Raw genomic sequence first — 17,195 nt, 5'->3', positions numbered from 1 at the left:
CTAATGGGTCCTATCCGCCCGGGTGCTGCGCTCTGTTTTCGAATTTCACATTCCGATGGAGGCGCCCGGTAGTTCACCAATGCACGGCGATGGAGACGCCCGGCGGTTGACGTTGAAATGGAGGCGCCCGGTGCGTTGTAGATTTTAATGAAATTCATATCCCCCCACCCGCATATTAGACGCAGTGGGGAGGGGGAGGGGGTGGTAGCGAAATTTGTACGTTCCAATCGATTCACGGCCTGCGTTTGAATGCACCGTTCGCAAGGTAGTAGAGGCGTCCATAAAGTGAAGGTTTAAACAGCGAGCGCGTAAAAATTACGTTCCGCACGCGCACGCACGGCAGCACACGTGGCGGTACGACGTGCGTGGTTCTGGTCGTTCACCACCAAAACCCGACAAAGGCAGGTTCGGTTGATCGAACCCAATCGGTTTCAATGTTCGGAGTAAAAATCACAAAACCAACAGGCACACGGAAAACTGCTGAAACGGTGTTTGGGTGTAGAACGAAAAAAAAAACCCCCCGGCAAGGTTGGTACCTGCTTGCGCGCCACCATCATCATGACTTTTCCGCAGGGCTACGGTAAACGCAATGGAAAATTGCATGTACTATTCGCGCGCTGTACCTCTCACAATCGTGCCAGCAGCAACTGATGGGTATGATTATGGGGCTAAGCATAACGCGGTCTGCCTATCGCCCTTCTCACCCGCTTGCCAGCGTGGCTCGGCTACAGGAAAACGGTGACCACAACAAAAATTGCTGATTTCAACCAATTTTCCACCCAATGCTGCCCTTTACTATCGCCCACCGGGGCAGCCATCCCGGGCTCTGATTTAACATGTGCGTGTGTGCGTACGTACGTGTGTGGTGATGAGTTGAACCACTATGCTGCAAAAAAAAATGTGCTCGGAGGGTTATCATACACCCCGATGATAACTTGGCGCAAAAGTGTTGATTCTGACGAAACCGGCGTCCATTTTTTATTGCACCGATTTTCCCCCCTTTCAGTTCGCGATGCACACATGTTGAGGACGCTCACGGCGCAACTATTTTCGTGTGTTTTTTTGTTTTGTCTACGCAGATATATTATCGATACTCACAGTCGTCACCCTGTCATTGTGGATACACACCCACACCTAATGTTCTTCAACCCTTCGTACGAGCAACATCAACCGATAGTGAATGCACCGCACGTTTGGCCATTGATTTCGGTTTCGATCGGTGGAGAGGCATAAAGGGGTACACACATACGCACACACGCGAACAGTGGGTAACCGACCGAATGTGAAGCTGGTGGTTTCAGCGAGGTTCGCCAGCATTATCGGTGTCAAGATGAAAGATTTAATATTGATTTTGACATTGATTTTTTGGCCCTTTGGCGTGTCTGCTTTTATTTTACATTCAACACCTTGTCTGAAAGAGAAAAAAAGAATAAACGGAATGGGTTTTTATCTATGTTTTTAGTACAAACAGTGCGGCACAAAATAAGATGACAAGCTTATATTTATGCGAGCAGAATATTTAGTAATGTTTTACCAAATTATTATTTTTAAATCTATAACAGACCGCCAATCACTATCAAGTGAAAACGCCTAAATGAATGCAATGCGCTGCACATGTTAACAAGAATGCTTGGGGCGAGTTTTGGGCAGTCAAACAGGCTGAAATAATTGATAGAATATCTGTCAAAAATTGAAATAAGTCCCCCGTAGTGAGGATTGGCTATCCAACTACGTGACAGTTTCAACTCCCCAAGCAATAAGGGGAAAATGTTTTTAGTGAACAATTTCGTATGGTTTTATCGCAATGATATCGAAACTAAATGACTTTATTTCTCGCACTGCACCGTAAGTACCCTGGCTGGTCTACTAGCTTGAACGTGTAAGGTACATAGGACTGTAACGCACTTTTCTTTTCCTTTCCCAATCGTCTTTGCTAAAGCTTGCCACACCAATCAACCGATGAAACTCTTACACAAATCTCCAACCCGGACCGGACCGCATGCGTTCATCTCGAATATCGCGAAGTATGGCGTCGAAAATGGGAGAAAAATTTGCGTGAGTGATACCTCGTCATGTAGCGAAGTGTGTAAACGGTGTTCATCGAGCAAAACCTTCCATCACATTTGCCTCTGCCTTGGTTTGTGCTTGTGCACAGTTACCATTCCGTACAAGCGGCTTAGTCAAAGTCAATTGCCCGGGTGGGTTCTCCACTCGTCATCATCATCATCATCATGACCATCATCATCTGGTAGTCGTGGTTCGCAAAAGAGGACATTGGTTGCAATTTCGAAGGTCAGCACTGGCACTGGCACGAGCGTAGTCCAGTGTAAAATTGTTTGAAAATTATCTTACCCACCGTGCGGCAATGCTGAATGCTTTCCGAATGGCTGCAGCAATATCTCAACAAAACGCTGCACAAAAGCAGTCCACCTTCTCTGTTGCCGACTGTTTTTGCGCACCTCCACACACTCACACCGTGCGCAAAATACACACGTACGTATTCCGTAGCAAAAGGTTCATTAGAAAGTTCAAACCTAATTACACCGAAGTTCCCCCGGAAGTGCAGCGAGGCACCAACGCTGCTGCTGTCGGCCATCGTTTCGGACGCAAGGAAAACTTCCTTAACCCAAGCATGCCGTGCCCGGTTGGCATTACAGAAATCAATTAAAATAATACATGTTCATCAGATTAAATTTAATGCCTGTTTTGCTCGACCAAACAAAAACCACGCCCATGCCTACCTTTACCCGAGCCCCGAGATTTGCCATCTCTCTCTCCCTTTCTCTGTCGCGCTAGGAAAACCATGTCTTTTCGATCTGCCGGACGGACCTGGGACAAGAATGTCCGACCGGCAAATGTTTACTTTGTGCTGGGTAAGAGATGTATTTATGTGTGTAGATTGCTTGTTGTTGTTGTAGATGTTCATCAATAGTCAATGCGAGGACACGCCGGAAAATCACCTGTCCGCAACAAAACGCCACAGCTTCTCGTCGACACACACACACACCCACATAATAACGTACCTATTTCGTCTTTATAATCATCATTATAGTCATTCTCATTAGTATCGTTTGTTGGCAATTTCGCACACCATCTTCCTTGCCGAGAGCCAAACCGATCTGGTGGGCAAGGCAAAGAAAAATCGCCAGGTTGATTCAATTTTCCCTTTTTTTCCCCACCCCGGGCGGTTGCTTGCTTGAGACAGAAATTGCTCCAACAATAACGCTTCGCTAAGACCTTCGGAAATAGCCGTCTTGGTGTGGTTGGCTGTTTTGCCTGAAAGTTGATGCCCGGTTTTTGCTGCAAAAGCGAGAGCGAAAACAATACACACTTGCCTCGCTGCACATCAAGCCGGCACGTATCATCAGAGGATTGCTTTGCTGGGGATCATCCGGATAAATAGCTGATTCCACTCAGCTTTCCGATGAGCGCATCGAACGGATTTTTTCGCTTGCACCAGCGTACGGCCAGGTAGTGACGTTAGCTTAGGAGGCTTAGGAGGCTGGTTGAATTTATTTTGCAAGAAAATAAATCCTTGGATTCTTGAAAACACTGCAAACATTGACCCACTTCGGATGACACACTTTAACAACTGTTTTGACTGCAGAAAGTATTGAGACGGCTTTTTCTATAGATTTTTGATCTATGTTTATACAAATTTTCCCTGAGCTCGTTGCAGAGATCTAACAGCTTGGGGACATTTATCCTAAGCGCTGTCAACTGGTTTAATCTGAATCATTGTCACCGAGGCAACTTCATCTCGGTTCATCTTCACATGGACGTTGAATGTTGCCTAGAGATACTGTTGACCAATGAACTGGATTTTCTCTGGACTCTGGAACTAAGTCTTAAGACTACTTAGTTGTCTACTTAGTAATCAAGTCAATCCAATTGTCTGTAAACCAAGTTTAGTCTCCAGATATCTTGAGCTCTTCTACTGACGACTCTAAGTCATGAGTCCGGTATTTGCATGACACGGAAGAAGACATTATCTGTTCTCCAAATTCCAGAAGGTCTCCAGAATTCTTGGCTTCTTGGTTTCTTCATGACACGGTAGGAAACATTGCCAGGTCTCTAAGCCCTCTCCAGAAATCTTAGGGAGGTTCCTCACGTCTTGGATCTACTCACGAATGCATCTGATTGCTAATAGATTTAAGTCCTCCTGAATTATCTGACTCAAAACTTACTCGCAATAGGACATAAGACTGGCTATCTTCATATCCTTCTGGGCTCGGCTCAGGTTTGGCTCGCGCAGTCAGTTGAGTTTAAGGCTCGCACAGTACCATTTATTTCCAATGAAATATCGGTAAAACTATTCAGAGCTCAGGACTAGGCTCAGAACACAACGCAAGGCGTTGGTCGCAGGTCGCAAGAAAAATCTTTCAATGATTTATATTGTGCTGTAGTTTTCAATACTTTAATACAATTTAATAATAATGTATGTCACAACATTTAATAAGGCTAATAAGGGAAAAATTTGCCTAGAGGTTTAGTAGTTTGAATTGCTCGAAATCGCTCAAAATAATTCTTTGAAGTGTCTTTACCTCACCAATCGAAATGCGTTGAGAAATTGAGATTGTGAGTGACTAATAATTGACTAAATTCTACGATGAATCAAATATTAGAGTAAAAAGACACATAATACATTTTTATACAGGCAAATAAACAAAACGATAATATTTTTGACCATTCCACCTCCGCGTTTTTCCCAAACTAAATTCACCGAAACTCCATTTGAGAAAATCCATTTAAAAAATCGTCACTGCCGGTGCGATTCTTCACATAAAAATGATTGATTATTCTCCCTAAAAAAAACCGACAAAACATTAACCTGCAGATGATAAGGCAAAAATATAAAAAGTCTTCACTTTTGTTTTTCAGCAGTTGGGGGTTTTATCGGGCTTTACCGTTGATTGTTTTGTTATTCTTTTTACGGGAAACCTAAATCAAAGTGCAAAAACGCAAACAAACAAAAAAAAAGTGCACATCTACCTTCCTACATGATGGAGTTGTAAAAATTATGCTCCACAAAAGACGAAGCAGTAGAAAAAAAAGGAAAAGAAAAACCAAACAAAAAAAGAGAGAATTAATCTCCTACCTAACGCCAGCGGGAAGCCAACAGCCAAAACAAAAGCAGCTAACAGAAAGACAAGAAAAGTAAAACAAGCAACCGAAAACCATCTGGCATTTTTCGAGACTGCAGTAAGTGAGAAGGTCGAAAATAGATTTTTGCCAGCGCGTGAACTTGAAACAATTTCTCGTTCCCCCTTTGCGTCCACCATTATGGTGTTACTTGGGTTTTTGGATTCTCTCGCTCATCTAAACTCTGAAACCGGAAAAAAAAACGAAAACAAAGGGCCAAAAAACATTCGTCATAAAAACGCTCGAAGCGTTGCAGACACACACGCACACTCAGCAACACTCAATGGGCTAGAGAGTGATTTGTTTAGTGGTGACGACGTGTACAAACAACAAAGCAGCAAAACCCTCGCCATGATGACTAAATAATGTGTGTTTAATCTCCGAAAACTGAGTGAGAACATCATTTGTGTGTTAGGTTTTCCTGTGCTTCTTTTTTTGTTGTCCTTCCTCTTTTGGGGACGCTTTCCATCTCTCTCGTTCTCTCTGTTAACTTCCCTCATTGTGCTGCCTCTGGTTCGATGCTTCGGCGAGAAGTTGGAGTTGTGATTTGTCGCCACCATAACGTAAAGAACGCTGCAAAGAACGCATACAGCACGGCCACGCAGCACAGCCGCGGATCGTTCGTAATGAAATAAACAAAACGCTTAATGGCTTTCCCACAATCTCTCGGCGACATGCAGATTAGCCGCGGATTTTACCCCCGAAAATGCACCGCGCCGGAACGTTCTGGGTTTGGCGCATGGGGAAATCATTCTTTTCTTCTGCTGCTCCACGGAAGCACCGCGAAGACTTTGCCGATGGCTGCTTCGAAGGCGTACGGCCTACCACTGACGACGGTCCAGCTCGATGACAGGCATGCTACCCTTCTCCAGAATTGTCCTCGCTTATTTATTTTTTCCTGAGCTTTAATTCTTCCAGACGACACACTCTCTTTTCATTTCATCCATTCAAATATTTGCTAATAACCCGCACCGTACCGAGGACCTGTACCTACGCAATTGCGGGAATTACTGGTAAGTCCTCCTGATGGGCATTCAGCACACACACACACACACACACACATACAAAAGCACCACCACATATACTCGTTAGTTCGCGAAACCTTCACCGTGCGAGGAGTGCGCATTCATTACTTGCGAGCGTCGTCCGTAGGCTTATGAATTTGACATTAGCCTGAGGCCACTTTTGTCATTGTAGAATCTCACCCCGTTCCTACCGAGTGATCCGGCGGAGCGAAAAATGATGAGACTCCTTCCCAAAACCACCCACACTCCTTCAACCAGCTTACCAAACCTTGACCAAGACAGCCAAGATGGCGCGGCAGGGCTCATGTTCGCTGCCCTTACCGAGTGCCTAATAAAAATGCTCACACGGTTCCTTGGAACGAGGCACGAGCAGCAAAACCCCGGTGATAAAAATAATAATAATTCCAAAGACGCTTACGAGTCCCAGGTGGCTCGTTAGAACTTATTTATGGTTTTGAAAATACACGTTTACGGCACATTATTTCTTGCGACATGAAGTGAGGCACTCGGTTCGGTTCTCGGCTAGTAGTTTAGGTCCTGCCGGTTACTTCGTTCGAAGCATCTTCTTTCTCTCGTTCTTTTTTTTTGTGCTGCTGTTGTTGCTGTTACCCCCCCGTTTCTACTCGTTTATTCTGTCCGCTCACAACCGGTGTGTTTCACGCAATTGCTGGGTGGCTGGGTCACCGCTCACTGTGAGCGGTGACTGAGTGAGACCTGAGGTGTAATCAGAACGGACAAAAGAGACGACCTCTCACATACCACGCTCGAAGATAAGAATCCCGGGGAAAGCCCAGCCAAAGAAAGAAAAGCCCAGGCCGAAGCTGACAAGTTAAGCGGGTCGTTTATAGTACCGTATAAAACTTATGGAATATTCAGGACCTTCGAGACTGTGGACCTCTCACCCCCCCTCCATGCCACGCTTTCGCTCGTCCCGCAAAGCGCCCGTATCTGTTCGGTTCGGTTTCGAGGGGTGTGGGCGTTGGTACACGGCTTGTAAGGAATTGACATTACCATCAACAAAAACCTAACCACCGTAACACAGCCTGTTCCGGCCACGGGGTGAAAGGTTGTGCGAAGAAGTAACAGGCCTGGGTTTGGGGAAAGGTTAAGTTGAGATGCAGCTAATACTGTTCCTGCTAAAAACCCACCCGAAACCCGCTTGGATAGGAAGTTGTGAATAAGTTTAAGTATTTTTCCCTTCTTCTCTGAGTTTATTTTCCTTCTCGCTCTCCTCCGTTTGCAGTGTAGTAAAGAAGGACCCTCCATTTATCTAGCTGATAACTGGATTCTTTTGTTCTGTGCACTGGCCACCATGCCTTCCAATACACATTACTAACACAATCACTAAACGCATCACGCATGGAAGGAGCGGAGATAGCTAATATGGTAAAGGTAGCATCTTGCAGTACCGGTACGATTCTGCTGAAGTCGTTAAGAGTTCAATTCTGGGATATAAACGGGGGAGCTTTCGAGCATTGGAGGAGCTAGTTTTGAATTGCTTTCCTTGGCAAGATTTGAAGCTCCATCCGTGAGGTTTTGACGCAAAGCTACACAAGTTTTGAGCTACACAAAAGATTTCTGTTCTGTAAGATAACATCGTAAGGTCCCAACATCCGTCAATAAGTTCATTTGGAAATCATGAAGAATTCCTATAAGGATGGGCTCCGGCAATTCAAATTTCAAAAAGCTCAGTGCGAAAATATTGGAATGTTTTTTTGGAGAAATTAATGATATCTTACAGCGACTTAGTTCCATGTCTTAAGCAACTATAATTCAATGTAATCAATATCCAAATACTTCTGCCGCCAGGGTTATCTTGAAGAATTTTAAGATCTGTCAATAAGTAAATTTGATAATGATTAAGAATTCTTCTACAGATCCTTCAAAGCTTACGGAAATTTAATGGTCTCCAATAGTCACGAGCTCTTCGCGTGTGTGTGTTCGGAACTGGATGTCAGTTTAGAGACAGTCCTGCCGCAGATCACTTCTGTTTTCTGATCGACTCCGTATTAAACCACTGCATAGGAACTCATATGAAGTCTATAGCTCGTATGAAGAAGCTAGACAAATCAGAGTTTTATTGAAGACAACATTGTGTAGAAGATTCACCTTATCATTTAGACTAGATTCTTAAAATTAAAAGGCTCAGCCTATTGATGAAAAAAAACAATCAGACGAGATGTTATGAGATCTCTTTCGTCTCTTTATCAATAATTCAACTTCACCTAAGCCTTTCCATCAGATTGATTAATTCCACCCGTCAATAAAAAAAACCCCCTGAGATACGGTTAATAGACTAAGACCGCCCTGACGAGCAATCGAGCAATGGCAGCCGACAGATTTTCCCAGAAGCGAGAAAATCGCTATAGATTTAATGGACTCTTCGGTTTAAATGTTGCAATAAGCAAAACATAGCTATTAACACCAATCTATGCATTACTTCAAGTCGTTTGAACTAAGGCGACAGCATCGCAGACTCGACAACCGCTCTGATTGGCGCCATTAAAAACCATTTCCGTGTACTTCCCGCCCGGGAGAGTATGAAGCACGTCAGACGCGAATAGCTCACACCTAAGTCACCACCGAGGCACGGATAATAACGCTTCGTAACGTCACACATGCCAGCTTGTGCTTTTGCAATTTTTGCCCAAGAGGGAACGCTACCACTGGTGCTTGGTTTGACGGAACCATATCACGGTTGGTGGTTGGATTTTCCATTTCGATTTTTCTTCCTGCTTTTCGCTCTCTTTCTCTCTCGCATTGTGGGAAATTTAAAAGAGCATGAAATGCTTTCGTACCAGGAAAATCCCCAACTAGCGAGAGACTAATATTTATTTAATTTCTTCCAAAACGGTGCCTCAAAAAATACTGCACCAAAGCACCAGAGTGACTGCCGTTGGCATGCCCGGATTCTGGGTGAAGAAATAAAAAGAAGCGGAAGAGGAAAAAATAACACACCGAAAGCAATGAAAATTGAACGCAATCGATGTGGTTACGAGCTAAAATATTCATCGAGCAGGTTGAGCGGGAGAAATCGAAACGTTCCATTGCTAGCCGCACAACGGAACACTTTCATGCGGAAAGTTTATTTAAGCGCGCGGCAAACGCATTCGTGCCTGCCAATTGTCTATTCATGTTCGAGCGTTTGTTTGTATTTCTAACTTGCTTGCTTTTGCTCATTTTCACTGATTGCTTTCCTGCAGATAGTTCTTCCACACCGGAAGCATCGTACGCCCGTAAGACAGACGCCCATTTAGCCGGCTTCTGTAAGATGACAAACGCGACTACCAGCACGGGAGCAAAGCGTTACAGAGACGGTTAGGTTTTTGCCGCAGTCACACTATAAAACCGGACACCGAAGATACGCCTTCCAGCCCGGACAACGAAGACAACGACCGGCACGAGCGATGGTTCGTTCAGCGGTCAGGCGGCGGGCGACGACCAGCAGAATATCTCGGCTGGTAGCCGTCGTGTCGCCGTACCCAATCTTTTACCTATTTTTGTTGCTGCGAGCTGGTGCGGGTGCGAAGCTGTCACCCGCTACCAACGCGCGCCAGATTGAGCAGCGATTCGCGATGGAACCACAGGATCAGACGGCTATAGTTGGGTCGAGAGTGACGCTACCCTGCCGAGTGGTGAATAAGTCGGGCCAGCTACAGGTAAGGAAGATTCCGGAACATTGCCCAACACGTCGCGAAAAAATAATGCTCTCGAACAACCAACCTTCACAGTGGACCAAAGATGACTTCGGGCTGGGAACGCACCGGAATTTGAGTGGATTTGAGCGTTACACCATGGTGGGCAGTGACGAGGAAGGAGACTTCTCGCTGGACATCTCACCCGTGATGCTGGACGACGACGCCAAGTACCAGTGTCAAGTAGGACCTGGCAGAGGAGGTAAGAGGTCTCACTTTACGGAAGACAGTCGCCCACCGTTACTTATTCGCTTCCCGAATATCTCAGGAACGCCCGGCATACGGTCAAGATTTGCCAAGCTTACCGTGCTGGTACCGCCGGAGGCACCGAAAATCGTCCAGGGTGACTTCATGGTTACGACGGAGGACCGCGAGATAGAGCTCGAGTGTGTGTCGGTGGGCGGAAAACCGGCCGCCGAAATTACCTGGATCGATGGACTGGGCAACGTACTGACCAAAGGGATCGAGTACATGAAGGAACCGTTGCGCGATGCACGACGCTACACCGCCAAATCGATACTGAAGCTAACGCCGAAAAAGGAACACCACAACACGACCTTCACCTGCCAGGCGCAAAACACAGCCGACCGAACGTACCGCTCGGTGCGGTTGAAGTTGGAGGTGAAGTACGCACCGAAGGTGACAATTGCTGTGATAGGCGGAGCGCTCAACGGGGGCCGCATTCTGGAAGGTACGGAGGTACGGTTGTCGTGTCGGGCGGATGCAAACCCACCGGATGTAACCTTCCGCTGGTACGTTGGGGACGAGCTGTCCGAGGCTAATCATGCATCGGAGCTGGTGAGTGTCCATAGATTTCTAATTCCCTCTCGAAGTTGCTAGATCTTTTTTTTTTTTGTTCCAACTTCTCCACAACTAGCTTATCGCCAACATCTCGCGACGATATCACGGTACCACGGTCCGATGCGAGGTACGTAACGCCGTTGGGAAAAGTGAGGAAACCGTTACGCTCGATATCAGTTACGGACCCAGCTTTCGCACCCTGCCCCAATCGGTTGAGGCAGACCAGGACACTACCGTTACGCTCGCTTGTGATATTGATGGAAATCCACCGCCGGACGTGCTCTGGATACACGAACCTTCCGATCAGGTCGTGTCCAGCGCCACCAACGTAACGCTCGTCGTCACGCCGGCCACCGCCGGCCGTTACTACTGTAAGGCGAGCGTGCAAGGTTTCGCTGAGGTAGAGGCCGAAGCGACAGTCTATCTGCGTGGTCCACCGGCCATCAGCTCGCCGCGCGAACAGTACGGAGCGGTACACGACAGCGCTCAGCTCGAGTGTGTTGCACTCTCGATTCCTAAGCCCCGGCACGTGCTGTGGTCGTTCAATGGGCGTGAGATTAATGCCAGCTCGGAGCCCAATGCGGCCGAGTATCGGGCAATGGACAGTCTCACACCGAACGGTGTTCGGTCTACGCTAATCATTCATCACTGTCAGCGAGAACACTTTGGACGGTACAACTGCACTGTCATTAACGACTACGGTATTGACTTTCTGGAAATTGACTTCGTCTCCAAAGGTAATGCAGACACAGATACACACACACACGCTCACAAATCACACACAATAGCAACACTCATTTGATTGTTTCTCTTTCTCTCTCACACACATTCGCTAACATTGATTTATTTCCGGCAATGGCAACAAACAGAACAAAATCTATTACCAGTTATCGTGCTCGGCTCACTCGGTGGAATCACGTTTTTGATCATCGTTATTGTGATTGGCATATGCTTGTGCAGTCGTCGCAACAAAAAGAAACATCTACCACCGGCCGACGTCATACCGAAGGTGAGTAGCGTTTGCGAAGACTTTGTGCTGCTGTTTGAAATTTTTATTTAAACTTGTTGTCTGATGGATCGAAACGGGTTTGAATATTATTTAATGGTGTAACAAAGCTGTACAACATTCTAACTATCTCCGAATTATTTATTTAATGTTAATTGACATGAAATACTGGGCGCCTCCATTGAGGTGTTGAAATATTTTTTCAACATAAAAATGAAGTCAGTTAACCAAAATTTTACAATTTTAGTGACCGATAAAGTACTTTTACAACGTAGTTTTGTAGTGTTGTAGCTCTTCTTTGTTTCATAAGAAACTCTATCATCAAATGCAGGTTTTAAAACCACTAGGTTAAAAACAGTTTATTTTGTGCCTGTCACTGTTGGTTGATGGCGTTTAAAAACAATGAGTAAGCCATTAAATTCAATAATCAAAAAGAGGATAAGCAGTATACTTGCATCATTTCATCCAATTTTGTTCACAAAAAAGAAGCAGATCTTTAATTGTTGCTAAAAATCATAAACTGCTGGGCGCCTCCATTGACGAGTCTAACAAATAAACTTGCTACTTTCATGCCTTTCATGCCTTAATTTTGGCGACACTGTGAGATCTAACTTCCAGTATTTGTATTCTTTTCTTCACTTCTCATACACTCAAACACACACACATACACGCACGTTGCAGTATGATGTGCCAGGGAAGGATTGTGGTGAGCATGGCGGCACAACGGTTAGCACCGAGCATAAAATAGACCGTATCGATGATATGCTGGACGGTGAGCATCCGCGGGACACCATCACCACCAACATTGCGCTGAACGTGCGTTCGGCCGCCATGCCACAAACCGGTTCCGGTGCAATCAGCTCATCACTGACAGCGCTCAAGGGTGACACTACCACCGACTACAGGTAAGCAACGCACAGCAACAGGATTCATTCCGCGCTTTACTTCCTGAGTGTGCTAGCTTCGGTATTCTTTCGTGCTCTGTTTCATCCGTCACAGCCGGTACTCGGGAGACTTTTCCGACTCGCTAAGCCATCTCCAGTGTCCGAAGTCGACTGGTCCAGGGGGTGGTGTCGGTGCGGGTAGCAACAATGGGTACGTGCCGTACGTCAACTATGCCCGGGACTACAGTCCACCGACGCAACATCTGATGCAGTTTAAGGCAAGCAGCAGCAGCAACAGTATCGGCAACACGCTTACCGGCAAACCACCGGCCAAGCCACCGAACGGTCAGCTCCCGACCGGCACGATGACACTGTCGCGGAAGCGCACCCCGGCACCGGATCTGACCCGGCCACCAGAACCGGGCCTGCCAAGCATCCAGAGCAGCGTTTCCTCCATACCGAACGGATTAATGAGTAAGTTTTTCTGCCTCACTTTTGCTCGGTAATGTGGTTACTGATCACAGTTTTCTAGAGGACGTAGCGCACCGCCGCAACTACTGGCGACGGCGAAACAAAACACTCGAGCTGATGGGTTGGATTGCTCAGTCAATTTGCAAACTCCGCAATGCCGAAAGGAAAAGTTTGCTGCTGAAAACCACAAACACACACACACACACACACACACACATACCCCCCCCCCCCCCCCCCCCACATACACATCGAGCCCCAGGAAACAACTTTTGCTCTTGGAATAGCCAGAGACACCATTCCGGCAAACATTCGGAGCTTCTGTTGCTGGAACGATTTGATCGTGTGTGGTTCGTTGCATCGGTTAGAGGCCGGCACTTCATTTTCCAGTCCCGGTGTCCGGTTGCTAGCCATACGGATACGGATTGTTTTCCTATAATTCTCAGCAGCAGAAACAAACCGGAGAGGAAGGCATGCAAAGGCAAACTAATAGATTTTTGTTTGTCTTGAATTTATTGCTCCCGGGAGCTCTCACTAGCTCACCAAACCGATCCCAACCGAAGAGGCCAGAGAAAGAGTGTGAGTGGGAAAAAGAGCGAGAGAGAGAGAGAGATAACTTGTACCTCGAATCGTTGCTGCAGTTCGTTTATGGAGCACAAAGAAATGTGGCAAACGAGAAAACAACTTGCCCTCGATCAAGCGATTGCACAGGAACAAACAAAGTCAAAACCCCAGGAACCATAACCGGAAGAATGCATAGATAAATAAATATACCTTTGTGTATGTGTGGCATTTGCATTACGGCGTTGCAGATTAGTTTTTACAGTTTAAGAAAACATTCTTTCGTAAAGTTATTTGCTTTTTCCTAGAAGAAAAAAAGTACCAAATTCCGGAACAAAGCAAAGTTTGTCGCTCCGGTAAACCTCTCCGTTAGTCGTCTTGAAGTTTTCGATACTTTAAAATAGTACAAAAAAATTACTTCCCGGGAAAGGGGGTTTAGTTTTGTTTTTGTTTTGAGCTTCAAAATTACACCCAACCCAACTCAATCCGCGGAGTGGTCCGTGTACCGTTGCGCATCAATTAACGACTAGCAGACAGGTGGCAGAGTGCTCCTTTTTGATTTAATTAGTAAATTAATGCGTGCCCGTATGAGAGTAACGTATCGGGTTTGACAGCTGTCACGCGTTTGCTGGTTGATTGAAGAGCAAACGAAATAATTGAATTAATTTCGCCTGAAGATGGATGACCTACCGAGTTGATTAGATTTTCTTGTAGGGGAGCATTTTGAATGGAAGTTTTACAGCACTAAACAGTTTATTTAGCAAATGGCTGGGAATTTCGCCAGATGGCTTACCTCCTGGATAATATTGACTTTTGATGCTATTCTACAATTTTGCTCACATTCCCATTTGGCTCCATCGCAATATAGGACTGCCACGGATCTGCGGGCGGCCTAGAAAGACTTTACGAGTTGAGTCTGCCTGTGCCGCTAGCATTACTAGCCCACAGGAATCTGACGAATCATTTTAATCTCAACTGCCTTCTAACTTGAGCTAAAGTATGTTCTCAATTTTAAACAGCGCTCAAACGTCAGACACTTCTGTATAAGCACTTGGACTATAATTGCTCTGATGCAGTTCCAGCTGCGTTATTCGGGAAAGATTTTTTGAGCACCATTTGTTGCGAACGCCCGCCCGCAGAAAAGAAAAGACGATGATTATTGCCACGTCAACCGACGATCAGGTCCATTCGCCGACGTTACACGAAGACGCACCCTTTCGTGGCTAGCCAGCAACGCCTACGTTGTGCACAAACGTTCGCGTCGTCGCCTTTTGGTTGCCATAGAGCGACACCATTAGTTCCTCCTGAGTATCTCAACTTTTCTTAAAAAACTAACTTAATCACTAAATGTTAAGGAAAAAGAGGTCCAAAGGTGTTAAGTTGACTAAAGCACGGTCTGAAGAAGAAATAAAGGCACGAAAAGCACGCAGCAAAGGATCATTCGCCCCTGCCGCTGTGCGCCGTGTTGTGACAGCCAGCAGAGTACGAGGGTGCAGACGATAGACATTAAGATAAAAATTGATCGAGGATAGCAAGAAAGAGTCGTCGACGGAGAACAGGAGAAGGGAGGCAATGAAGTTGGCCTGGGCATAAGTGCGACGGGTTTCTGAAGATACGAAAGCAGAGCTGGGCCAGTACCTCCAAACACTTTGCGCCTAACAAACTGCGTGAAGGTGCTCTGAACCCGCTCAACTCGAGATGTTATGGTGGGTCCTAACTTTGTAGTTTTTTTTTGTGGTTTGATTGTGGTTTGGACAGCTTAATCCAAACGGACCTTAAATAAGTATAGGATTAGACTTTAATACTAGTCGATTGTACAAAGCAGACCTAATAAACCAAATCCAATTACAATTACATTCATCAACCAATGCCAGAATCAAGTTTAACTTACAAAAGATGGTTTGCGACGAATCGCTAGTGCCAGTTTCAGCACACAACAGACGATTCCATCGATCAGGCGCAAGTTTTGCGAGTTCTCTTGATCCATCCATGATTTGACAGCTCGGTTTGAATGTATACTTTCCTGTTCTTCTACTCATCCCAAACCCAGATCATCCAATGCTTGGTTGCCACATCGGGCTGGATACGAGGTTCGGTGCCAACTACGGTACACTGCACGGTCGCGGCAGCAGTAGTCCGATGCAGCTACCCCCACCCGCCACGGCCAACCCTGCCGCCACCCCGGCCCCACCACCGTACAGTGCGACACGGAACCAGAACTGTCTGCTTGGGCTAGGGCTACCACCGGGACCGACCGGTGCCACATCCAGCAGCTTAGCAAGCAGCGGTAACAACTCCACACTGCTAGCGACCGGTTCGAGCAGCCCGAGCTCAACACAGTCCGGTTCGTTATCGCTCGCCAGCTCGCAACTATCGCAGGCACCATCGATCGCCGGGACGGCGAATGTCACCGCTCAAGGACAGCCGGGACAGCAGGGACAGCCACAGCAACCGAACAGCCCTCCAGGACAATTCATTCTTCCTGCCAGCAGCACCATCAAACCGGGCGTGCTGGCAACACACGTATAAACACGATCCAAAGAGATGAAGCGTCTGGGTCGCAACGATACTTGTCAATTCAGTTTTAACACATACACACACACACACACACATACACATACATATTCATCCCATTCTCCTGATAGTAGGGTAGCTAATCCTCGTATAAACTAAGAACTGAGCTTTACTTACCAATTAACACACCTCATCGAAGGAAGCACAATGGTTTTTTCTTTGCCGAGCGGCGCCAAATCGAATGTCCTGGGTCCGGGTTTGAATGTAGAGTAATAGCCCCTTAATCGTAACCCTCAAAGGGTGGCGAAATCCACGACTTTTAGGGGCTCCTCTTCGAATTCTCGAAACGGTTCATCCGAAAGCCGAGGTCCATCCCAACCCAAATACCCCGACACAGAAAACAGCGCGTGCTAGGGCAGCGTCGTTACGCCCTCAGACAAACGATGGCGCTCCGTTGGTGCTCTCCGGCATCGTGTATATCGCAAAAAGACTAACTTTCGACCGAAAACTTTCTAATCTCGTGCAAAAGAATAAAGAAAAAACAACAACAACCCAACACATATCCAAACGCTGATAAGATATAGCCTGATCTAAGGTAATTCAAAATGGAGAGGAAGAAGAAAAACTTGACAAAGATAAAAGAAGACATTTTAGCATTAATTAACCGCGCGACGCTGGGCGGTACGGAATTGTTAATATATATAGGTCAATACTAACTGATATCATTATCGTATCGCGCTTCGAGCATTAAAAAAAAAAAGATGTGCGATTCTGCCGAGCTAGTTGCAAAATGACGAGTTTACCGTTTCTGTTCCGGTTCGGCGGGGGTTTTTGCCGGTTTCTTCGCATCCGCACCGAGCCCTGCCCAGCATATAGTCATGAGTAAGTGTGGCCTTGTGTCGATCGTGTGTATCGCCTCTGCCCCAGCGTGTGAGCGTTTGTGTGTGTGTGTGTGTGTGTATAAGGTGCATTTTCCTCGTGGAAGCTCTCTACTGGCACTGTCGAATTAAAACAGTTCACCTTGATGCACGGCTACAGATTTTAAGAGTGGCAAAAAAAAACAACGCAAAAACTATTGTTGCCCGAGCATCCGTGTCTT

General features: G+C 46.2%; 1 protein-coding gene across 1 annotated transcript; it reads left to right on the top strand.

Moving 5' to 3' along the window:
* Nucleotides 1-9,574: 9,574 nt before the first annotated feature.
* LOC126567900 (irregular chiasm C-roughest protein-like) lies at nt 9,575-16,116 on the top strand. The gene is made up of 8 exons (XM_050224252.1): nt 9,575-9,826; nt 9,899-10,064; nt 10,131-10,660; nt 10,740-11,400; nt 11,533-11,672; nt 12,351-12,574; nt 12,669-13,027; nt 15,633-16,116. Exons 1-8 carry the CDS (start codon nt 9,575-9,577, stop codon nt 16,109-16,111), a joined length of 2,811 nt encoding a protein of 936 aa, XP_050080209.1. The 3' UTR covers nt 16,112-16,116.
* The last annotated feature ends 1,079 nt before the right edge of the window (nt 16,117-17,195 follow it).

This window comes from Anopheles maculipalpis, chromosome X, assembly GCF_943734695.1.
Source record: "Anopheles maculipalpis chromosome X, idAnoMacuDA_375_x, whole genome shotgun sequence".
Lineage (NCBI taxonomy): Eukaryota > Metazoa > Arthropoda > Insecta > Diptera > Culicidae > Anopheles > Anopheles maculipalpis.
This window is presented reverse-complemented; position numbering and strand designations above follow the sequence as displayed.